The sequence below is a fragment of the Heterodontus francisci genome, chromosome 2 (genome assembly GCF_036365525.1).
Source record: "Heterodontus francisci isolate sHetFra1 chromosome 2, sHetFra1.hap1, whole genome shotgun sequence".
Taxonomy (NCBI): domain Eukaryota; kingdom Metazoa; phylum Chordata; class Chondrichthyes; order Heterodontiformes; family Heterodontidae; genus Heterodontus; species Heterodontus francisci.
In genome coordinates this window covers 203,862,502-203,888,843 of record NC_090372.1, presented here as the reverse complement: position 1 = coordinate 203,888,843, position 26,342 = coordinate 203,862,502, and the positions used below count along the sequence as shown (strand labels likewise).

The following is a 26,342-nucleotide window of genomic DNA, read 5'->3' as shown; positions in this document are numbered from 1 at the left end:
ATGTTTTTCTCTCCTTGTCTTGCACTCTTTCCCGCCCGCCCAATGAAAAAACCACGTGATGACAGCAATATGCTATTTGCATATTTAAGTTTTTGTCTATGTATGCTCCTGTGAAGTGCCTTGGGGCATTCATTATGCTAAAGGCGCTAAATAAATGCAAGTTGTGGTTGTTGCTGAGGTTGAATGAACTGAATATTAACAGATTTGTTTTTTTCCCCCCACTGCAGTGTTATTCAATGATGAGTACTAATTAGATACAGCATGGAAACTTCTTTCAGAAAATCTTAAAATGAGCTGTAGTTACTTTTTTTCCATGCAATCCACTTATTTTGGTTCCCAACATTTTAATGTTGACAATTAAAAGCACTTACCATGGGTGACTTGTAATATCTGTGCAGTATGTTTATGAAGTCTGTTATAGTTAGCATTCCTGGGCAGGGAAAAAAAAAGGATTATTAATTGAGGTCAGAGAATGTCACAGCACATTGTACCACTAAAGCCTGTTATCTGGGGTATCCTAGTGGAAAGGCCAAGTAATACTGTTTAAACTCAGTGAGAGTCACTTGTTAGGTGAGAAAACCTCCCTATGCAACCAGCAGTCACATCACCATGAAACAGGCATCAAATCCACCAGCAACATAGCCAAGCGTCCATTTCAAACTAAATACATCAAGTACAAAGCAAAAGGGTATGAGAGATAAAGTAGCACAAGATGTTTTTTCAAACTTTGCAACTGGCCAACAAGACCATAATGGTTGCTCCTAGTCCTGTACAATTCTAAATACGTTTAGAGGCAGCACCATACAGAGTTACAGTTATCACATCAAAACAATACTGGCATAGCAGCCACTGTAGCCAGAGATATTATATATTCACAACTTTGCCTAGTCAGGATCTCCTGCAGTGTTAAGATTAATGTCCATTCTAAGCCTTGCAGCGTTCAATTTCTTGCACTGCATGACTTCACTGAATAGAAATGAAGTCTTAAATAGGATCAGAGCCACAGTTAGCACCAGGGTCACTGAGGTTGTGGGAAGAAAGCATGTTTTTCTGCAAACAAGTCTACCACACTATTCAGCTGATAGCATGCAATTTAATTTAACTTGTTCATTACATTTTCAGTCTCAAAATCCATATTTTGTTGCCATTCCTTCCCTGCCACCCTGCAATCATACTGTATTCAAATCATAGGTCTATAGGTGTCATCATTTTATGGCTCTCCAAAGATATTCTCAAGTGACTTGGGATGGAACTTTGGGCAAAATCTGCTCGAGGTGGAAGAGAAAAGTTCAAGATCCAGGAGGCCTATAACATGGTGCCAAATGGTAAATTTTGGCCAATAGCTCAAGCCCCATCTAGATTCAGCTATAGCCGTTGCACGACGATCACCTCTGATTGACTTGGAAAAAGATAGAGAAGTATGGCCCAAAAGAAGATGCTTAAGGTAACAGAGGAAAGAGGGGGACTGTATCGAGGTATTAAAGATAAACTAAGCTTTATTTGAAGTAATACTTAAAGAAAGTAGAACTAGAAGCTATGAATTTAAACTAATGCAGAGGAAAATTATGACAGCTACTAGGAAGAAACTCTTCAAATCCAAGAGTCATAAGTGTTGGGAATAACTTTCTAGGTGAAGTAGTAGAGCCAAAGGGGTTGAAATTCATCTTGGCTTGTAGCATGAAATACACAATAGCAAATTTGCAGCCCCTTTAGAAAAGAAAAACTACCCTGCTTTGTGAGATTGCCCAAGATTAATTTCACTCCCAAAAAGACTAATGAAGGTTCAAAGTGTAGCTGATGCTATCCTTGGCGAGCTCAGTCAGAAGAGGGATCAGTTTTTATGGGCTGATCTCTTACGTTTCGTTTTTACAGCATGAATTACATAAAGACGTGTTATACATGCCAAGTCACATCTCAACCAACTGCATTTGGGGTGGATGACGACTTCTAACATAGAGTAGACACAACAGATAATGATTGCTTCTATACAAAAGCATGCCCTCTAGCAAAATTAATAGAACACGCCATTTTGAAGCACAGACTATTCACCTGGATAATAATTTTGTTTGGTGTAGCTGCACACATCAGAAGGGATTTTGCACCCAAAGCAGTGCTGTATTACAAGCTGAAGACAAGATACAACTCCACATCATATTTTATTAACTGCACTGTAAAACATTTATCAAATGTTAACAGGTTATAGAGTGTGCAGCTTAATGCTGATGTGACTTGTAACTGGGCAAACAGCCACTAGTTACACTTAAAATCACCAGGGGTCTATCTACTTCTATATACATAAACAATCCGCCAACTTCAATAATTACAGAAGAATAACCAGTATGTTACTCAATTATTTACAAATTGAGAGGTACAGCACTAAAAAGGGAATTATTTGGATTAAAATGGGGAATTTGGCAATGCATACTTCACTGTATAATATAAAGGATCATAGAAAGGACCTCCAGTAATCAAACTATTTTTATACTTCCAAGAAGCCAGACAATTGAAATTCCTCATCACACCATGTTAATTATATCTTGCAGACCAAATCCAGCAACACTGTCAGCTACCTTAATTAGTCTGGGAGACGATGACCAGCAACAGAACTCAAGCACAACCTCATGGGTTTCAGCATCAGACTACTTGATAATTTGGGAAGACTTGCTAATAGCTGGATGCTTTCTGGACTCAACTTAGCGCAGACTGAAAAAAAAAGGGACATAAAGAAAACTATTCCAGAGCTTTCCGTACAAATGTACGTGCTTTACATGACAACCAGTTCTGTATCTTAAGTGATTTCAGGCTCTCAGCAACCCTGCTAGACTACTTTCTCTTTAGGTTTTACCAAATTGCATTATCAATATTCAGTGAAAAATAAGAACTGCAGTGGAAACAGTTACAATCCTGTAGAGCAATCTCCCATCACATGATTAAAAGGCCCAGAGGAAACCCCCATTCACAATAAGTTATACTCCAGAATCCATTAACTGTTTATCTGAAAAAAATAACTAATTAGGACCGTAGCTGGATGTAAGTGAAATGATTTTTGTAAAAATCATAACAGCTAGCAACATGCACCAAAGCAAATATATTCCCAGCTATAACAATTACAGAATTCTACACCCTTTGCAAAAATACTTATACTGCAGCTTCAAAGAAAAATTTATGTATGAGGAAATTCAGTTTATTAGCTATAGCATTTGTTGTCAGCTAAATGATGCACCCAGGCACAGGAAAAAGCTGGCTGCAAACTTATACTTCCAGCCTAGAAATGTCCATTTTTCACCAGACTGCAAGGCAGGTAATGCAGACGGAAAGAGAAGGAACAATTTCAGACTAATTCTCACAAACCCTTCTTCCCATCTGATAACCCTAACAGAAACATTTCCAATTCAAACTAATATATATATGGAACCAGGCAGGTATGAAAAAGAAATGAGTGGGCGGCAGAACAAAATCCAAAATGACTACATAATACCGAAGTGCTCCATTCACAAAGCTTAATTATGATCACCAAGCAGAAATTTATTATAATTCATCAATGTACAATTTCATATCGATTTAGAATTTTTGGTTCAAAAATAACAAACTGTGAAAAAGTTCAGATATTCAGATTCCTAAGACTGGTCTTGATGGTAGTCGGATGACATTTGCATCTTAGCCCACTTGTGTACAAATCTTATTTGCATACAAATATAAAGTAATCATGACATCTACATTTTTGCTCATTTGTAAGTTCATAGTTTAAATGCAAATCCCACGTGTACGTAGGTAAACAATTTGCTCCCCGTGCTTTCATTCCTTCTGTCTGTGGTTCACACCTCCTCTGCGGTTCTGTGCTGACATGATCGGCTCTGATCTAGTGCAATTTGACCAGGCTCTTAATAAAAGCCTTTTCATTTGTGCTTATGGACAACAGGAAAGCCCAATCATCCTGAACGACATCTCTTTTCTTTTGTTCCCTCTAGCACACAAGGGAGAAGGAGCAGCAGAGAACCCCAACACATAGCAACTAGCATTAACAACCAACCTGCCTTCAAAATAGGGGTGAAGCAGATTAGGTACAGTATAGCCTGGATTAGGAACAGAATAAGGGGGTTGTGTTTTCAATCTATTCGCCTTATGTGCAACCTATGCTCGACACAGGCCTAACTGCACACGCAAGGTACACAGTTTTCCACATTACAGTACTTTTAAATACTAAAACGACCCACTTGCAGTGATTCAACAGTCTAAAACTTATACTCAAGATGATATCAACATTAAGAAATACATTTATCGCACACCTTGAATGTAGAAAAACACCCCAAGGCACTTCACAAAGGTGTTAGGCGGAAAAAAATTGGAGTGACCAAATGGGATCAGAAGTAAATTTAAGGAGGATCTTAAAGGAAGAGGGGGAAGTCAAGTGGCAGAAGGGTTTAAGAGAAGGCATTTCAAAGAATGGCATCTAGGCAGCTAAAGACACAGTTACCAATACTGGGCCGAAGAAAAGGGCAGAATGCTCAAGAGTCTAAAGATACAGGAATGGAGAATTAAACGGTAGTAGTGGAGGGGTGGAGTGTGGTGTTGTGGGGCGAGAGGAGGTTAGAGAGATATGAAGGAGCAAGGTTACAAAGGGATTTACAGGCAAAGATGAGAATTTTAAACAGGAAGCAATGGGGGAACAAAAGTCAATACAGGACATGGAAATTATGTTTGACAAATTTATTAGCTTTTCTTTTTGAGGATGTGACTAGTAGGGTAGATAAAAGGGAAATAAGTAGATGCAGCCAAAAGGCATTTGATAAGGTGCTGCACAAAAGGTTGACATGCAAGTTAAGGGCTCATAGAGTTGGGGGTAATATATTAGCACAGATAGAGGATTGGTTAATGCATAGGAAGCAGATAGTAAGGATAAATGGGGCAATTTCAAGTTGGCAAGCTGTAACTACTGGCAGAGTGCTGCAAGGATCAGTGCTGGGGCCTCAGCTATTTACAATCTATATTAATGACTTAGTTGAAGAGACAGAGTAATGTATCTAAATTTGCTGATGATACAAAGTTAGGTGAGAATGCAAGCTGTGAAGAGAACACAAGGAGGCTGCAAAGAGATACAGACAGGTTATCAAATTAGTCACAATACTGTAGAGGAGGAATTCATGGAGTGTTTACGGGATGGTTTTCTGGACCAATACATTGGACCAACTTGAGAACAGGCCATCCTAGACTGGGTATTGTGTAATGAGAGGGGAATAATTGACTAACTAATTGTGCGAGACCCCTTGGGGATGAGTGACCATAATATGATAGAATTCCTCATCAAGATGGAGAGTGACGTAGCTGATTCTGAGACAAGGGTCCTGAATCTTAATAAAGGAAACTACGAAGGTATGAGCTGCGAGATGGCCGTGATGGATTGGGAACGTTACTTAAAGGGATGATGGTGGATAGGCAATGGCAAATGTTCAAGAAGCGCATGGATGAACTGCAACCATTGTTTGCACCTGTCTGGTGCAAAATGGGAAAGGTAGCCAAACCATGGCTTACAAGGGAAATTAGAGATAGCATTAGATCCAAGAAAGAGGCATACAAATACACCAGAAAAACAACAGACCTGAGGATTGACAGCAGTTTAGAATTCAGCAAAGGAGGACCAAGGGATTGATTAAGGGGAAAATAGAGTACGAAAGTAAGCTTGCGGAGAACTTAAAAACTGATTGTAAAAGATTCTATAAGTATGTGAAGAGAAAAAGATTGGTGAAGACAAATGTAGGTCCCTTACAGCCAGAAACAGGGGAATTTATTATGGGGAACAAAGAAATGGCTGACCAACTAAATGCATACTTTGATTGTCTTCACAAAAGAGGACACAAATATCATACCAGAAATGTTGGGGAACACAGGGCTTAGTGAGAGGGAGGAACTGAAAAAATCAGTATTAGTAGGGAAATTGATGGGATTGAAGGCCGATAAATCCCCAGGGCCTGATGGTATGCATCCCAGAGTACTTAAGGAATTGGCCCTAGAAATAGTGGATGCATTGGTGGTCACTAATGGTGCTGAACATTGTGCAATCAGCAGCGAACATCCCCACTTCTGACCTTATGATTGAAGGAAGGTCATTGATGAAGCAGCTGAAGATGGTTGGGCCTAAAACACTACCCTGAAGAACTCCTGCAGTGATGTCCTGGAGCTCAGATGATTGACCTCCAACAACCACAACCATCTTCCTTTGCACTAGGTATGACTCCAACCAGCGGAGGGTTTTCCCCAATTCCCAAAGACCTCAGTTTTGCTAGGGCTCCTTGATGGCATATTCGGTCAAATGCTGCCTCAATGTCAAGGGCAGTCACTCTCACCTCACCAGTTCAGCTCTTTTGTCCATGTTTGAACCAAGGCTGTAATGAGGTCAGGAGCTGAGTGGCCCTGGCGGAACCCAAACTGAGTGTCAGTGAGCAGCTTATTGCTAAGCAAGTGTTGCTTGATGGCACTGTTGATGACACCTTCCATCACTTTACTGATGATTGAGAATAGGCTGATGGGGTGGTAATTGGCTTGGTTGGACATACCTGGGCAATTTTCCACATTGCTGGGTAGATGCCAGTGTTGTAGCTGTACTGGAATAGCTTAGCTAGGGGTGCGGCAAGTTCTGGAGCACAGGTCTTCAATACTACTGCCGGAATATTGCCAGGGCCCATAGCCTTTGCAGTATCCAGTGCCTTCAGTCGTTTCTTGATATCATGTGGAGTGAATTGAATTGGCTGAAGTATGGCATCTGTGATGCTGGGGACTTCAGGAGGAGGCAGAGATGGATCATCAACTCGGCACGTCTGGCTGAAGATTGTTACAAATGCTTCAGCCTTATCTTTCGCACTGATGTGCTGGGCTCCCCCATCATTAAGGACGGGGAGATTTGTGGAGCCACCTCCTCCAGTTAGTTGTTTAATTGTCCACCACCATTCACGGCTGGATGTGGCAGGACTGCAGAGCTTAGATCTGATCCGTTGGTTACGGGTTCGCTTAGCTCTGTCTATCGCATACTGCCCACGCAGTTTGGCACACAGATAGTCCTGTGTTCTAGCTTCACCAGGTTTAGTTTAGTTTAGAGATACAGCACTGAAACAGGCCCTTCGGCCCACCGAGTCTGTGCCGACCATCAACCACCCATTTATACTAATCCTACACTAATTCCATATTCCTACCACATCTCCACCTGTCCCTATATTTCCCTACCACCTACCTATACTAAGGGCAATTTATAATGGCCAATTCACCTATCAACCAGCAAGTCTTTTGGCATGTGGGAGGAAACTGGAGCACCCGGAGGAAACCCACGCAGACACAGGGAGAACTTGCAAACTCCACACAGGCAGTACCCAGAATTGAACCCGGATCGCTGGAGCTGTGAGGCTGCGGTGCAAACCACTGCGCCGCCCTAGTACAAGAATAAGGAAGTATTGCTACAATTGTACAGGGCTTTGGTAAGACCACACCCGGAGTAGTGTACTTTACAAGGTAACATATTTAGCAGTTTTGGTCTCCATCTCGAAGGAAGGATATACTTGCCTTGGAAGCGGTACAGCAAAGGTTTGATAGATTGGTTCCTGGGATAAGAGGACCGTCCTATACTGAGAGGCTGAGTAAATTGGGTCTATACTCTCCGGAGTTTAGAAGAATGAGAGGTGATCTCATTGTAACTTGTAAGATTCTGAAGGGGCTTGACAGGGTAGATGCTGAGAGGTTGTTTCCCATAGCTGAGGAATCTAGAACATGGGCACAGCTTCAGGATAAGGGATCATTTAGGACCAAGATGAATTGAAATTTCTTCAGACAGCTGTGAATCTTTGGAATTGTCTCGTTGAGTGTATTCAAAACAGATCAATAAGGTTTTTGATCTCTCAGGGAATCAAGAGGTGTGGGGTGCAGACAGGAAAGTGGAGTTGAGGTAGAAGATCAGCTATGATCATATTGAATATCAAATAGTCTACTCCTGCTTCTATTTCTTGTGTGCTTTTGATGGGTGAGTGGGATGAAATACAGTCAGCAAAGTTTTGCACTTACTTAGCTGGTGGGTGGAGGTCAGTTAGGAGAGCACCGGAATAGTAGAGTCTGGTGACAAAAGCATGGATTAGAGTTTCAGTGGCAGAAAGCGGGAGGAGGTTTAAGTTATGGAGTTGGAAATGGGTGGGCTGTGTTCTGGAGAGGATATGGGACCAGTAGCTTAGCTCTGAATCCAACAGGATACCAAGGTTGCAAACAGTGTAGTTCAGTCCAACAGTGCACAGTGGCTGTGGAGGCCGCCAGAACTGGTGATAAAAGTATGCAATTTGGTGGAGGGGACCAAAATCAATGGCTTAATTTATCCTAGTGTTTAACTGCAAGAAATTGCAGCTCATCTAAAACTGGGTGCCAGACAGGGGCAAGTCTGACACCATTGGCAATGGAAGGGTTGAGATAGGTGGTGAAGAGGTAGAATTGCGTGTTGTTGGAGTGCATGTAGAAGCTGGCCCCATGTCTGCACAGGATGCTGCCAAGCGGCATCATGTAGATAAGGAAGAGGAGTGGAGCAGGGTCTCCTGAAGTAAAGGTGCATGATGCACAAACAGAAGCTGCTGGAGATATTCTATGCTACTGGATTGGTTAACAGCAGAAACAAGCAAGGGTAATCCTTCCAAGCTGGACAACAGAGGAGAGGCAGGATATCTGTAAATATACTACCTTGTAAATCTGTACATCAGATCAAAATACTAAACACTTGGACAACCTCCCTTTAAAAACATACTAAGAAAAAAATACGCACACACACACTTTCTTCCTAGCATTCACTACAGAAGACAACAGAGCTCATTTTCAACAGATATTGTGGAATGGCAGTAGAAAGTGGCTCTCATCCCCAATGAAGGGCCCAATTTTCATGGTCAGGCTTCAATACCATCAAGATCCTACTGACTTCATAGGACCCAAATTGCATGGCCAGACACCCACCACATCAAGGAGCCCATTAAAATGGCGGTGGGCAGATATTGGCAAGAATGAGGGAATAAGTGTTGCACCATCATTTTCATTGCATTGCCACCCCATTCCTGCCTGTCAGTAAAGCCAAAGATCTGCTCCCATGTGCCCTGCCTCAATAGAAATAATCCAAATAGATTTAATGACTGACTAAAATGAGATCAAAGTCCTAGGCAGGCTAAAAGAGATCAAAGCAAATTAAGTACCCAGGGTGATGGATGGGATTTATGTTCCTATGATTTATCCTAAATACTAAGAGACAAGTGTTGAGATTTAAAAGGTGTTGACAGCCATTATGAGGAAGTTGATGAATGCTGGAGACACGGAAGTGAAATTGCCCACAGGTCTTTCCTCCTCAACTGAATGCTTACCCACTACTTCTGAAGACAATACTGCATACTGGAGCACAATTTCACAACCAAGCAGCCCTCCAGTATTGCATCCAAATGATTATTCTTTGTGCTGCATTAGAATAGAGACCACAGGACTGAAACTAGCTTAACTACCTAGCCGAGGGATGCTGAGACCAACTGTGCAGCACCATTTGAAATCAAGTACCCCAATCCAGTCTAGGGACTGAACATGAGAACTTACTGCTCTGCAAGGCTTAGTGCCTGCGCCATTGAGTCATCAGGCAGCTCTTGTGCTAATTAGCAGTTCTACTGATGAAATTGTAATAAAGATTAATGTAGTAATGAAGTTTTCTTTCCAAGAAATTTAGAGGCTAAAAAAGACTTTCAGCACTCTAATCACTTAGGAAGAGAAATGGAACTCAAGACGACTTCAGATGAGGTCTAAAAATAGCCTGATTCAAAGGCAAATACAATACAGTGAAATCATGCAGCTCACTAACTTGACATGCTGAAAGAATGGAAAGGCATACATAATTAAAGGCAGAAGCTGCCTCGCAAATGAAGTTATTATTACTGGTGTGCAAATATAAATCTAACTGCAAAGAACATGTGCAATGAATTCTCAGCAGATCCACAGGATGTGTCAACCGAGTTGAGATTATGAAAAACATTAACAGACATTGATCATTTTTAAAATCAGATTTCAGATGAAACAGATGGGGTAGAGAATTCACGTTATGACAGATTAAACATCATCCATGGAAGGAGTGGGTTTGATTGGCCAAATGACTTTTACTCATTCCTACTATCTAATGTTAATTTCACCTATGTAAAGTGACAGGGTCAAAAGGAGCATAGACACAGTCACAGGAGATTTAAGTTGCATTTACATTTCAGAACCAGTTTTAATCAAAGTATTCCTGCAATATTTTTTCGACTACTCAGAAAATTAAACTTTTTATTGTTCAGACAGATTTCATAGATTATTACAGCAAACAAAAGGCCATTCAGTCCATTGTGCCCATGCTGGCTCTTTGAAAGAGCTATCCAATTGGTCCCATTTCCTCTGCTCTTTCCCCATAGTCCCAATTGTGGCTTTCAATTTGTGGGTACTCAGACACTGACATTTACCAGGGAAGGGGAGGTGGGGGAAAGGGGGAGAAGGAGGGGACTAGCAAGGCTGGGGACTTGGTTCCTGGCAAATTTATCTGCAAGACATCAATTTTTTTTCATCCGTTTCCCACCTATAGGCTGGCTGGCTACCAGGCAGGAAAACCAGTGGTAGGAGGCAGTAGCCAGAGTCCTTTGGGGAAAATTCCCAGCAATCAGAATGCAGAGAAGGTTGCAGATTGGGGTTTGGATCAGATTGTGGGGCAGACTGCAGCTCAGGCTGGGGGGCCTCAATGCCGAGAGAAGTTTTGTACAGATCAGCAATGTAAAATCACACATGGGTAAGCCAAGTGCTCAGACCACCTGTGAATGGAAAAATAAGCACTGGCTCACAGAGCTATAAGTAACCATTAACATTTGGTAGCAGTGGGCCCATCCATCGCAGCACAGAGAAAGCTACCTGAGCTACTGGTACCACTCCATTTGCATTACATCATTGCCTTCAGAGTCAGGGCTAACGTGAATAGCAGGACTGGAACGTAAAAAGATCCCCTCAGTGCATTATGTTCAGGTCTTACAATGGCCTATTTCGGCAGATTACGATAAGAACATAATGGGAGCAGGAATAGGCCATACAGTCCACTGAGCCTGTTCAACCATTTAATAAGATCATGGCTGAACTTCTACAACAACTCCACTTGCCTGCATTTCCTTACACGTCTTAATAGGCTCCACCCTGTGCTCAAATTCACCTAAGAAACGGAGCAGTCAAGTGAGCTCCCTTTCCTTGACGTACTAGCTGAGAAATCTGCTAAGGGGTTTTCTACCACGGTCTACTGCAAACCTACCTTCACTGGTCAATACACGTGTCGGGATTCTTACAGTTCCACGCACTATAAGATTGCCTTATCAGCAACCTCATAAATAAGGGCCGAGCCATTTACTCACCATGCAAGCTTGATGCTGCAATAGGGTGAATCAAAGACATCCTGCGTGACAATGGCTACCCCGATCAGATCATTTCTCACTGTATATCGCGCAAACTTATGAATAGGCCTAAAGCAGTCTTTCTCGGCCCAGAAAAGTGCCCAGTCTACCTCAAATTATCCTGGAAGGGTAATGCATCCCAAAAAAAAATTTGAGCAACAGGTAAAGCTAGCTGTTTCATGCTGTTACTATGCAGTAGCAACATGTGTGGTGTTCGCCACTAACAGGATGCTGCCATCAAGCCAAAATGATATTCTGCCTATCGCACAAATGAGTAATGTGATATATGAATTTCAATGCCAGCGTGATGCTAGGTATATAGGCTGCACGTCCCAAAGACTGGCGAATCGTATCAAACAACATGTCCCTTCTGCTGCTCACAATGGGCAAGATATGGACCGTACCCAAACAGCCTGTGCTTGCCAAACTCAAAACACATTGTCCAACATTAGATGTTATTCCGTGATTGGACAATATTTGCTAAATAGTCCACAGTGTGCTAAGAATTACGTTGACAACCAATTTAAGATGGTCATTAGGGCACGCAGTGTGGCACATTTGCGCGTATTGGAAGCTAGGTATATTAATACACAGGGGCCTGTTCTTTGCAGACAGAAAGAATATATACCAACATTGCGCCTGTTTCAGCTAAACAAAATAAATGACAGCCATTCGCTGGTTCATTCCTCAGGGTAATGCCTTGAACAGAGTCAAGCTGCCTGGTTTAAATTTTAAACAAAGCTTGGCAGTTAACTGTCAGTCACCATAACTGGTGCATTTGCCATGGCAACACCTCTACCAGAGTTCACCTGCCAACCAATCACCACTCTCTTCTCATGCAATATAAAATTGTTGTTTTCCCTGACATTGGTTATTCTTGCGATTGTTTTGATGAGTACAAGATGAAAAGTTTCAACAACATGTCTCTATTTTCAGCAATATTCAAGTTCTGTACTACTAAACGACTATTCCTGCTAAATACAAGGGATTGCTAATGGATGCTTCGACCTATAACAGGATGGAAAGCTGTGATGGTCAATTAATGTACTCTAATGGAGCAATGCCTGATCCTTCAAGCAAGCAGGGGTTGCATGCAGTGTTGGAATGCCACTACAGTATTGACAGCTGTGAAGTGATTTTTCTGACAATGCAACACAGTTTCTTCCACTTGTCATTGCATCTCTGTTAAAGTAGAAAATATTATAGATGCCAAACTACTGAAATCAGAGGTTCTTCACTTAACAGTCAGCTCATTTCAAGAGCTGAATCATCCATGAAAGTTCTTAAGCGCAATGTTTTAGGGGAATGGGCCTCGCAGGGAATGAAATATCGATGTCTTTTGACATGAAGATTAACAAATTAAGCCTTCATTAAATTAAGTGGACTTGCATTTACTCCAGTCACCCAGAAATTCCAAATAATTTTCAAATCCAAAGGCACTCAAGGATTAATTAAGATTGTAAAATTTGGTTGGGGGTTCTAAAAGCTGGGTCTACACTTTCCTGCTCAGCCCAGGCAAGAATCAAATACAGCACTGGTTGTAAAGTATTCATAGTACAGAAAGAGAGATTAATTAACACTTTAGAACTTAGTCTCTGGTATTCAAAGCTTATGATTATTAGTGTACGATAGGAAAATGTGCAACAGATGTTAAGCACCTTAGACAAAAGACACTTTTAGCTTTTCTGGCTAATAAAACTTTCTATCTGATTTGCTAAAGCAGTAAAAAGTAGCAGATACCTCACAAATCTGAGAAAAACAATGTGCTGGAAATACTTAGGTCAGGCAGCATCTGTGGAGAGAGAAGCAGAGTTAAAGTTTCAGGTTTGTGACCTTTCATCAGAAACATTAACTCTGCTTCTCTCTCCACAGATCCTGCCTGACCTGCTATTTCCAGCACTTTCTTTTTATTTCAGATTTCCAGCAACTGCAGTATTTTGCTGTTATTTCTGTGAAACACTCTTCTTTACCTACTTAGATGCTGAACTAAGTTCCTTCCAATCTGCCTCAATTTGTCCATCCCCTCCTACACTAATCAATCATTGCAAGGCTTCCAGTGAGGTTTTGTAACAAATTCATAGTAATTTTGTGCTGTGGGCCTGCATCATTGGCCACCGAGATAAGGCTTCATGTAAGAGCAACAAAATCAAAAAGATGAGGAGTTTGCCCAAACAATGCAGATTGGATTCAAACTCTGGTAACATGCTAACTAAACAGCACCCCTTTTTTTTTTTTAAATTTGAAAATAGCATATCTGATATCTTGAATCCAATATCTCCCTCCTGCTGCTGGTTAGATGAGAAGGAGGAGTGCATTGTCAGTCATCAAAAAAATGCCTATTTTCAATGCACAACAGTAAGTAATCTCAGTTTCTTCCTACAAGCGTACAGGTTTATAGCAGATACAAACTACACAACAATCCAGATGAATACAGTTATTGATATAGTTAACTGCCTCTGCAACATACAGAGTAAAAAAAATTAGAGAGTTTAAAATCCCAGTGTAATTAATACTCTGGCTTTACTAATGCAATGAGCTGCTTATCTCAGCTGGGATGTTGATCACTGCACCAAAGCAAAGTGTTTAGCCAACAGCAAGAATAAAATATTCTTGGGGGAAAAAAAATCACTTCACATCTGTTAATACTACAGTGATATTCCAACATGGTTTGGAACCCTTTCTGGATTGAAGTATCAAGCAAAGCTCCATTTGAGCAATTTCAGTGACCTCATATTAGGTGGAACCTACCATTGATCCAAGATGGCTCCTGGGCTATAAGCTCCCTAGGAAGCTCCCTTGCTGTTCAACTCTATCCATGGCCATCTGCTCCCATTCTTAAGTGTTTTCTCCCCCAATCTACCCTCTTAAACTGTTTAAATTCCCCTGGCTCTTCAATCAGTTCATTTTAGCCCTAACTACAAGCTAACAGCTAGTTAAATGTTACTTGGGCCCACTGCCCTCCCCCAGCCATACCTGCTCTTTGTTTTCCTCATTGAGCACTCAATGGAATTGAACGTAATCCGGACGAAATTACAAAGTACAGCTGGTGATACTTCGATCCTGCTGTCTACACCGCCCAGAGTGTCCGCGGCCACGGCGTGCGGTAAGTCCATTGTAGAGAAGGAGGAGCAGCGGGACCCTAGGGCAATAAGACTATCACAGGGGGGAAGCCTTGCGGAAAAGGTGCCCCGAACACGCAAAAAGCCACAAATGACTCCCCGACCACAACTTCAAAGCGCCCGCGGGAGATGGCTCGGAGAGCACCTGCAGCGCAATGTCGGCGAATTCCTGCTGGTACCGGCACCCGAGGCTGTCGCTCACCTCCCGGAGGACACGGATGAGCTTTTCCGGCATCGATGGTGGGAACTGATGAAATGGTTTATTACCTGCACCCCCTTTCCCAGCTCACCCCACCCCCCACCGCACCCTGCTGCCCCCTGCACCCCCTCCCCACCCCCTTACAGCCCCCTTCCCAGCTCCCCCTCGCACCCCTCCCCCTCGCACCCACTCCTCCCACCGGCATCCTCCTACCCCTGTGTAGAGGCCCTAACAACCCCACTGCCCTGTGGGCATCTCAGGAGAGACCAAGGCTAAGGGAGGAAACCCTAACACAAAATCCGGAGCGGAACCCCGTAGGCGGTCATGTGTCACCTTTGGCATGTTTCCAGCAGTTCCTGCAGCCATACCAGTGCCAAACGTTGTGCTCTGCACTCCTTTGGATCCCACCAGAAAGGCAGAGAGGAGGGTTTTGACCCTTGGGCAACTCTCAACCTCCATACATTCGCCCAGGCATGCGCCATGGACAGGTCACTCCAAAGTCGCCTCACAGCAACCGAAACAACACGGAAGGCAGCAGTTACGGGTTATAAGTCCAGCTCAATTGGCATAGAGATTGGGCACCACGGGTTGCCTTTGTCGGTGGGAGGGGTCATCGCACCTCCCTGGTCAGCTACCGCCCCTCCCTGGTCAGCTACTGCCCGCCTCAAACCGGGCAGCCCCCAGTCAATAAGGTTCTGTCCCGCCACAGTCCACCTGCTTCAATGGGTGCTTGGAGCTCAGGGTAATTGCCCGAAAAGTGGACTGCAACACCGCAGCAAACAGCACGAAAGCGTCAGAACTGTGTGTCCTGGCCTGTCGGAAGACCTTACACAAATCAACGATTCTCGGAAGACCGCCATCATTAACAACGAGTTCAGTAGACTTAATGTAGACACTGCAGCACTTCAGGAGACACGCCTCCCTGTGAGTGGATCTCGAACAGAGCAAGACTACACCTTCTTCTGGCAGGGTAGGGATCCTGAAGAACCAAGACAGCATGGAGTGGGCTTCGCCATCAGAAACTCCTTGCTCAGCATGATAGAGCCTCCCTCAAATGGCTCGGAACGCGTACTGTCCATCCGACTGCTCACCGCCTCTGGTCCAGTACACCTACTCAGCATCTATGCTCCAACACTCTGCTCCCCACCTGAAGCTAAAGACCAGTTCTACGAGGAACTCCATAATATTAGTAGCATCCCCAACTCCAAACACCTGTTCCTGCTGGGGGACTTTAATGCCAGGGTTGGGGCTGACCATGACTCATGGCCCTCCTGCCTTGAGCGCTATGGCGTTGGACGCATGAATGAGAATGGACAGAGACTGCTTGAGTTGTGTACCTATCATAACCTCTGCATCACCAACTCGTTCTTTCACACTAAACCCTGTCACCAGGTTTCATGGAGGCACCCAAGATCGCGTTGTTGGCACCAGCTGGACCTCATCGTCACAAGGCAAGCCTCCTTAAACAGTGTTAAAATCACACGCAGCTTCCACAGTGCGGACTGCGACACCGACCACTCCCTGGTGTGCAGCAAGGTTAGACTCAATCCAAAGAAGCTGCATCACTCCAAGCAGAAGGGCCACCCGCGCATCAACACGAGCAGAATTTCTCATCCACAGCTGTTACAAAAATTTCTAAATTCACTTGTAAAAGCCTTTCAAAACACTCCCACAGGGGATGCTGAGACCAAATGGGCCCACATCAGAGACGCCATCTATGAGTCAGCTTTGACCACCTATGGCAAACTTGCGAAGAGGAATGCAGACTGGTTTCAATCTCATTTTGAAGAACTGGAACCTGTCATAGCCGCTAAGCGCACTGCACTGTTGAACTACAAGCGAGTTAACATCCGTAGCACTTAAAGCAGCCTGAAGCGCTGCACAAAGAACAGCGAGGCACTACGCAAATGACTACAGGCAACACCTATGCAGTCATATTCAGCTGGCCTCAGACACCGGAAACATCAGAGGAATGTCTGATGGCATTAAGAGAGCTTGTGGGCCAACCATCAAGAAGATCGCCCCCCTCAAATCTAAATCAGGGGACACAATCACTGACCAACGCAAGCAAATGAACCACTGGGTTGAGCACTACCGAGAACTGTACTCCAGGGAGAATGTTGTCACTGACACTGCCCTCAATGCAGCCCAGCCTCTACCAGTCATGGATGAGCTGGACGTACAGCCAACAAAATCGGAACTCAGTGATGCCATTGATTCTCTAGCCAGCGGAAAAGCCCCTGGGAAGGACAGCATTACCCCTGAAATAATCAAGAGTGCCAAGCCTGCTATACTCTCAGCACTCCATGAACTGCTTTGCCTGTGCTGGGACGAGGGAGCAATACCTCAGGACATGCGCGATGCCAATATCATCACCCTCTATAAAAACAAAGGTGACCGCGGTGACTGCAACAACTACCGTGGAATCTCCCTGCTCAGCATAGTGGGGAAAGTCTTTGCTCGAGTCGCTTTAAACAAGCTCCAGAAGCTGGGCGAGCGCGTGTACCCTGAGGCACAGAGTGGCTTTCGTGCAGAGAGATCGACCATTGACATGCTGTTCTCCCTTCATCAGCTACAGGAGAAATGCCACAAACAACAGATGCCCCTCTACATTGCTTTCATTGATTTCACCAAAACCTTTGACCTCGTCAGCAGACATGGTCTCTTCAGACTACTAGAAAAGATCGGATGTCCACCAAAGCTACTAAGTATCAACACCTCATTCCATGACAATATGAAAGGCACAATTCAGCATAGCGGCACCTCATCAGACCCCTTTCCTATCCTGAGTGGCGTGAAACAGGGCTGTGTTCTCACACCCACACTGTTTGGGATTTTCTTATCCCTGCTGCTCTCACATGCGTTCAAGTCTTCAGAAGAAGGAATTTTCCTCCACACAAGATCAGGTGGCAGGTTGTTCAACCTTGCCCGTCTAAGAGCGAAGACCAAAGTACGGAAAGTCCTCATGAGGGAACTCCTCTTTGCTGACGATGCTGCTTTAACATCTCACACTGAAGAGTGTCTGCAGAGTCTCATCGACAGGTTTGCGACTGCCTGCAACGAATTTGGCCTAACCATCAGCCTCACGAAAACGAACATCATGGGGCAGGATGTCAGAAATGCTCCATCCATCAATATCGGCGACCACGCTCTGGAAGTGGTTCAAGAGTTCACCTACCTAGGCTCAACTATCACCAGTAACCTGTCTCTAGATGCAGAAATCAACAAGCGCATGGGAAAGGCTTCCACTGCTATGTCCAGACTGGCCAAGAGAGTGTGAGAAAATGGCGCACTGACACGGAACACAAAAGTCCGAGTGTATCAAGCCTGTGTCCTCAGTACCTTGCTCTATGGCAGCGAGGCCTGGACAATGTATGTCAGCCAAGAGCGACATCTCAATTCATTCCATCTTCGCTGCCTCCGGAGAATACTTGGCATCAGGTGGCAGGACCGTATCTCCAACACAGAAGTCCTCGAGGCGGCCAACATCCCCAGCTTATACATCCTACTGAGTCAGCGGCGCTTCAGATGGCTTGGCCATGTGAGCCGCATGGAAGATGGCAGGATCCCCAAAGACACATTGTACAGCGAGCTCGCCACTGGTATCAGACCCATCGGCCGTCCATGTCTCCACTTTAAAGACGTCTGCAAACGCGACATGAAGTCCTGTGACATTGATCACAAGTTGTGGGAGTCAGTTGCCAGCGTTCGCCAGAACTGGCGGGCAGCCATAAAGGCAGGGCTAAAGTGTGGCGAGTCGAAGAGACTTAGCAGTTGGCAGGAAAAAAGACAGAAGCGCAAGGGGACAGCCAACTGTGTAACAGCCCCGACAAACAAATTTTTCTGCAGCACCTGTGGAAGAGTCTAGAATTGGCCTTTATAGCCACTCCAGGCGCTGCTCCACAAACCACTGACCACCTCCAGGCACTTACCCATTATCTCTCGAGACAAGGAGGCCAAAGAAGAAGAACCACCATTAACAAATATGGGTTGCAACTCAGGTCAGGAGCCACCTCCTCTATCTTGATGGGCATAAAACAGTAGTGACATAAGCCATGAAGATGTGTGTACAATGGGGTGGGAAAGAGCAGCATTGGTTATTGGAAAAATATCTCAAGACCAAAAGTGCAATTTAGTGACAAATACCTGCATATAGAACGAATAGACTTGTGTGCATACAGTATCACACAGCAGGTTCATGACAAAGGTTAATACCAGTCTAATATCACTGATGGGGATTAGACAGTGGTTAGAATGTGGAATCCGCCACCACACCCAAGTGGTTGAGGCAAATACCTTAAATACTTCAAAAAGAAAACTAAACGAGCACGAGAGAGAGGGGAATAGAAAGATATGCTGAAAGGTTGAGATAGAATGAGACGGCTCATGTACAGTATAAACACAAGCAAACTAGTTAGGCTGAATGGCCTGATTCTGTATATACAGTATACTTCTGATAATCCACAAGTTATTTGTTGTGCTAAAAATATGAATTATCCTGTAACTTGAATCAAGCAACATAAACACAGCAAGTCAGAATTTATTGCTAAAAATGGAATTCGGATAATATGAATGAATTGGTTTTGAATAAAAAGTGGGTTTTAGCAAGAGTCAATTAGTTCTTTTTTGCAATACAGTGACTGCTGTTAGGTAGAGAGATACATCACAGCAAATGAAACAATGACCGGTCAGTCTGTTTTTCACTGCTGTTGGTTCAGGGATAAATGTTGGCAGGAAGAATGGTACAACTCCCCTGTTCTCCTTCAGGGTCAAGGGATCTTTTTACATTTGCTTGAACACGCAGACAAGATCTTGGTTTTAGCATCTTGTCTGAAAGGTATCACCTCTGACAATGCAGCAATCCCTCACTGTCAGTCTCAATTACCTATTCAAGTGCTGAAGTGAGGCTTGAAGCTATGATCTTTAGATTCAAAGGCACGAGAGCTTCCAACTGAGTCATATTGATGGCTTACTCTGCATTATACTGCAAGATGTCGCCATTTAAAGAATAGGGTACACTTTTGCAATACGACATAGCTAACCATTTGGAAGATTTTCCCCCAACCCACCCACTGATTATTACATTTGAATACAATTTATAAGACAACTGAATGGCGAATAGATTTGAGGGGCTGAATTACTTTTGGACAAAAGAGTAAGTCAAGGTTAAATTTCAGTGGCTGGTTACTATACGAGCTCATCCCTGTACAGAAGAGACAGAATTACCATATGGGGGCTTGATCTAACAAAATAATATTTTAATGAACAAACTAATTTTAGATTCTGTCCACCCTCTACAAAGTCAGGAGTGTGATGGAATACTCTCCACTTGCCAAGATGAGTGCAGCTCCAACAACACTCAAGAAGCTCAACACCATCCAGGACAAAGCAGTCCACTTGATCAGCACCCCATCCACCACCTTAGATATTCATTCCCTCCACCACTGGCGCACAGTGACAGAGTGTATACCATCTACAGGACTGCAGCAACTCACCAAGACTCCTTTGACAGCACCTTCCAAACCCACGACCTCTACCACTAGAAGGACAAGGGCTGCAGATGCATGGGAACACCACCTCCTACAAGCTCCCCTCCAAGCCCACACCATCTTGACTTGGAACTATATAGCAATTCCTTCATTGTCTATTTCTAACAGCACTATGGGTGTACCTACATCAGATGAGATGCAGTGGTTCAAGAAGGCAGCTCACCACCTTTCTCAAGGGCAATGAGGGATGGACAACAAATGCTGACCTTGCCAGTGACGCTAACATCCCATGAAAAAGTGATAGTGGGATCAAACTGATGTCCTGGCATTTGAAAATGGGCCACATTCAGTAAAAGTTATTTGGGCACACTAGGATATAAATTGGTACTCATTTCGCCGCAATTCTCCAACTAGTTTTTCCAGCAGCCTAACCAGTGATCCTTAAAGGGGCTGGAGGCCACTTAAGAAATTGTAGGGAAGTGTTTTTTGTTAATTTCCTGGATCAGGAGACTTCCTCCCAGACACAGCACTATGGGCTACTGCCAGCATCCTTCTCCTCACCCCCTCCCAGGACATTTTGGCAATGCAGCAGGGCCAAATTTGAATCATGACATCAGTCAGGCTGCCTGATGGGGGCTGGCAGTCCCCCTTGATTTTTGAAATGAGGCCCGAGGCCCAATTTCAGCTAATCCTCGGGCCTATGCTACTGGCACATGCTTGAATTTTCACTGATTATTTCTGTAGGATTCAGCAGGCAGTTCTTCAATATTCCTCCCTCAAAGTATTTCCTCAAATAATTTCTTTCACCCAGAGGGTGGTTGGAATCTGGAACACACTGCCTGAAGGGGTGGTAGAGGCAGGAACCCTCACAACATTTAAGAAGTATTTAGATGAGCACTTGAAACGCCACAGCATACAAGGCTACGGGCCAAGTGCTAGAAAATGGGATTAGAATAGGTAGGTGCTTGATGGCCGGCACAGACACGATGGGCCTGTTTCTATGCTGTAGACTCTATGACAACAGCTATTTCCTGGGCAATCACATCTTAAGAGCAGCATCATTTACATGTCGAGTATTAGCAAACACTGTTGCTTTTTAAGTGACACACTAATTCAGAAAATTCATCTTTATGTAACTTGGTCTACATGTCACATTTCTCACCATAGTTTGCTTCATAGTGTCTTTGAACATCGTCCCCTTCCACCACAGCTATCCTTTGCTTACGAATCAAACACATGGGCTTTCCATTCATGTCCACAAAGGAATACAAAATTAATTTCATAAGTTACTGAAATAGGAACCCAGGAACAAGAGTAGATCATTCAGACCCTCAAGCCTGTTCCACCATTAAAGGAGATCACATCCAAGCTTAATGCCATGAACCTGCCTGGGCTCCATATCCTTTTATACCCTTGTCTATCCAAAATCTCAATCTCATAGTCTACATTATGAGTTGAGCTAGCATCTACTGCCTTTTACCACCGTATGTGTGAAGAAGGGTTTCTGAACTTCTCTCCTGAATGGCCTAGCTCTGATTTTTAGTTATGTCCCCATGGCCAGGACACCTTTACCAGTGGAAAAATTTCCCCTCTATCTAGCTCATCAGTTCCTTCCGAAATTCTAAAATTCACACCATAAGCTTCAATATTCAACTCTCTTCACAATCTAACTTTGGAGCCATGGTAACATTCTGGTGAACCTGCACTGCTCTCTTTCCAAGGCCAATATATCCTTTCTAAGGTGCAGTGCCCAGAATTGTACACAGTACTACAGATATGGACCAACTAGATCTTTGATTAGCTTTAGAAAGACTTCCTTCCCTTTATATTCTGGCCCTCTAGTTATAAAGGCCAACATTCCACTAGCTTTTGATTTTTATTGTACCCATTATATTTTAGTCATCTGTATACAAGAACTCCTAAATCTCTTGGGATCCTAGCTTTTAACTATTTAAATACTCAAATTTATCCTTTTTGATCCAATGGATGACCTCAGTTACCTGCATTGAGATGCATCTGCCACAGTTCTGCACACTCACTTAACCTACCAATGTCTCTTGCAATTTTGGTTCATCGTCAAACTTAGCTAACACAACAGAGAATCATATTTCCAAGTAATTGATAGATGGCACTGTATGTGCGCTGGGTTGCAAACTGCACATTTTAAGAAGGGGTATACAAAAGTGACAGAAAAGACTAGGAGCACAGCTTTAAAAACAGCTGTAACAAAGGCACTGAAGCATGTAGCAATTGTTTTTTTTTCAGGTGAATCAGTAGCATGGGTTCGAGAGAGACACAATAACTATTTTATTTTTAAATTAAATCAATAAATTGTTAGATTTATACCCATCAGTAAAGTAAATGGAGCAAATAAAAGCATAATCAATGGATTGAAACATAAGAACATCTGCCTCGCCAAGACTGGATAAGTATCATTAAAATCACAGCCACAGGACATTCCCTCCTTCCAATTCCATCTTTCAGCTGTCAGATCCTACACCACGGGTCATTACGCCATAATAATTGTGTAGCTTTAACAAAAATCACTGAGAAGTCAGCACTTTTCTTTCAAACTAGAGTTTAACTCAACATTCGGCATATTAATTATTTATTAGGTTTCTGCTTCCACCTGTCTGTCTCTGGATTCTGTACCCAAGAGGGGGCTTATCAGCCTGTTCTAAGAGGGTCTCGCTTTAGAAATTCATCTTTTCCTTTTCGTACTCCTCAGAGTCAAACAAAAAGGCAAGTGGCTGGGAGTGCAGCATAATACCCTCTAAAATATCTTGTATTCATCACTTCACCATTGGCCGCCTTACCTTCAACTTGGGCCCCAAGCTCTGAAAATTCCCTCCTTAAACCTCTCTCAGTCAAGACGCTTAAAACCTAGCTCTTCAATCAGGCTTTTGGTTACTTGTCCTAATATCTCATGTGCCTCGGTGCCAGATTTTGTTGAGATATGTTACTATGTTAAAAGTACTCTATAAATGCAAGTTGTTGTTGCTTTTGCACTGTGGGTTCCAGATTTTGACTTCTTCCATAACTTAACCTAGAACAAAGGGTTAATTTGATTTTCTAAGCAGGCAAGACAGGACTGACATATGCATAAGAGAAAAATGCAAAATCTATGCACACATTTCATTTTGTAAAGTGATATCCAATCCATCTTGGCACTGTTTCAAGCTTGTAAAAAAAGGAATACACAGAGCAGCGATATTCTCTTCTAAAGAAAAACCCCCGCTACCAGCCCTTTATATCATTCAGTTTTTTCTCTCACTGCTGATTTCAGCTCGAGCTGGAAACTCTGCAAGGTTCAAAGCAAGGAAGAAATAGATGAGATGGGATGCCAGGCTCAGGGCTGTTTGTAGCTGCCCAAGTGTGCACCTGAGGAAGCAGCACTGTGGATGTGCTGAGTGCTGTTCCTCTCTCAGCACGAGCAGTGGCGGTCGCAGCCTGCAGTGTAAAATCAGGGTGGGAGATGCAGCTCCCTGTGCGCAGCCACTAATTCCATGCTAAAAGGCCACTGCAACAGACAGAACTCGATCCCACAGCACCCCACTAACCCTGGCCCCCAAGCTCCAGCCCCACTTACCCACAGTTTGAAACAATGAGTGCCGCTCAGCTCCACAGTCACCCTATCTCTATTGAGCTTCCATATCCCAATGTGTAGCCAAAACGTCAGAACCATAACATGGCAGATGATAGCAAAGTGGTAATGTTACTGGACTAGAAATGCAGAGTCCCGGACTAACGCACCGCAGATACGAGTTCAAATCCCACCATAGCAGCTGGGGGGAATTTAAGTTTAATTAATAAATGTGGAATAAAATGCTGATCTTACTAATATTAACTACCAGAATGTTGTAAATGCCCCTGGTTCACTAATGTCTTTCAGGGGAGGAAATCTGCCATCCTTACCTGGTCAGGCCTACCTGTGACTCCAGATCCAAAGCAATGTGGTTGACTCTCAACTCTGAAATGGCTCAGTAAGCCACTCAGTTATATCAAACCGCTACAGAAAACATTGTGGGTGTACCTATGTCACATGGACTACAACGGTTCAAGGGATGGGGCAATAAATGTTGACCTCGCCAGCGACGTGCAAAGAATGATTTAAAATAAATGGAGTGACTTACACAGCTGCACGCTACAAAGGAGGAGCACAACGCAGTTCCCCAGGAACCGGATAAAACTGTTCTGTGGGACGTACTTTTGACTCCTCTAGTCTAGTGATAAATTACTCTGGTCTAGATTTTATTAGCTGCTCTCCAATTATGATCTGTAATGTCCAAAGGTTAATCCCAGAGGGTAGAAGCCCCCCAAAAAGTTGGAAACCAAATACAATTGTCCAGCAAACACTGTTCAGTTCTGACGTTTAAACTGACATACAATTTTATCCAGAAATGATGGATAATCTACAAAATACCAAGATTAGAACTGTGGGTCGTACAACATACATCGTAATGCTTTATAAAAAAGCTACACATATTCAAAATTAAAATCAGAACAGAAGGCTTTTTCACAAAGCACAATGCAATTTGTTCACATCCCACTGACATTATGTTAGAACATAGAACAGTACAGCACAGTACAGGCCCTTCAGCCCACGATGTTGTGCCAAACCTTTAACCTACTCTAAGATCAAACTAACTACCTACCCTTCATTCTACTATCATCCATGTACCTATCCAAGAGTCGCTTAAATGTCCCTAACGTATCTGCTTCTACTACCACCGCTGGCAGCGCATTCCACGCACCCACCACTCTCTGTGTAAAGAACCTACCTCTGACATCTCCCCGAAACCTTCCTCCAATCACCTTAAAATTATGCCCCCTGGTGATAGCCCTTTCCACCCTGGGAAAAAGTCTCTGGCTAGCCACTCTATCTATGCCTCTCATCATCTTGTACGCCTCTATCAAGTCACCTCTCATCCTTCTTCGCTCCAATGAGAAAAGCCCTAGCTCCCTCAATCTTTCTTCGTAGGACATGCCCTCCAGTCCAGGCAGCATCCTGGTAAATCTCCTCTGCACCCTCTCTAAAGCTTCCACATCCTTCCTAGTTGATCTTTTTTTAAACTAAAAGAATCCTTTAACTAACACGCTTATTTATTTGCCTTTCTATTAATGTTTTTTAAAAAAATATTCAAACAGCAAGTACCAATTATTGAGGGAACCATGTTGGGGGATTTGACAAGTCAGACTGTGCAAGTGAAGTTGAACTAAAAAGGTAAAGTCATTAACTTGGGTGCTGCAGCAATCATGTAACTTCAGCCAAGCATGCCAAGTTAGCTCCATCATGCCACCAGACTCATTAAGTCCTCCCAGTCAAATAAACACAAGGACAGAGCTAAACAAGAGCATGTTAAGGAATTCATAGGAACAAGAATAGGCCATTCAGCCCCTCCAACCGGTTCTGCCACTCAATTCGATCATGACTGATCTTAAAAATAACTCCATCTAGCCATGTGATTTTAACAGAGATCCTGAAGGGTATTTCTGGCACAATGTGCTAGCACCAGGTTTGAGTACAGTTTTGACAACGTTGTGTCAAGAAACTCAAGTGGGAACTAACTTTCTCACTTCTCAAACCACTTTCAATTGCTCAAAAAGTCACAAGGATGTGGGAGACAGAAAAAAATCCGATGTAGTAAGGGACACTAGTCACCCAAATATTGAAAATAACGAAATCTAACCTGCTTAATCAGTGCTCTGTGCAGTAAATTGTACAATAGTAACATTTGTAGAGTGTATTAAATACAAAAGCCACTGTTGACTGCTAAATAGTGAAAGTTTCAAGCACAAGATCCCGGATCCACTAAACACACCAATCCATAATATCACCGTGGTGCATTTCAAACAACACAGGAATTGCTAGATGTAAAAAGAGCAAAATCCATCTAGTTTGCCTTCTACCATCCTGTAGTCACATGATATGATAATGTAATTGCTGCCTAATCGTAACAATCAATCTCTATCAATTAGTCTACAACAGACCAAGACATGAGGCGAGGAAAACCCCCTGTGGTGGACAGCTTTGGGAACCGTAGGCCCAAAGTCATCTGCTCCTCCCAAGCATGCCACACTTCCTACATGT

The 26,342-nt window shown here is 43.4% G+C and overlaps 1 protein-coding gene across 8 annotated transcripts in view; it reads right to left on the bottom strand.

Annotated features, from left to right (window-relative positions):
• The window catches only part of LOC137350342 (5'-AMP-activated protein kinase subunit gamma-2), a 510,855-nt gene that overhangs the window by 50,915 nt on the left and 433,598 nt on the right, over window positions 1-26,342 (bottom strand). For all 8 annotated transcript variants that reach the window (XM_068015054.1, XM_068015056.1, XM_068015052.1 and 5 more), the window contains one exon: window positions 372-430. In XM_068015054.1, the coding sequence (XP_067871155.1) occupies window positions 372-430 (59 nt within the window). The remainder of the gene's footprint in view (window positions 1-371; window positions 431-26,342) is intronic.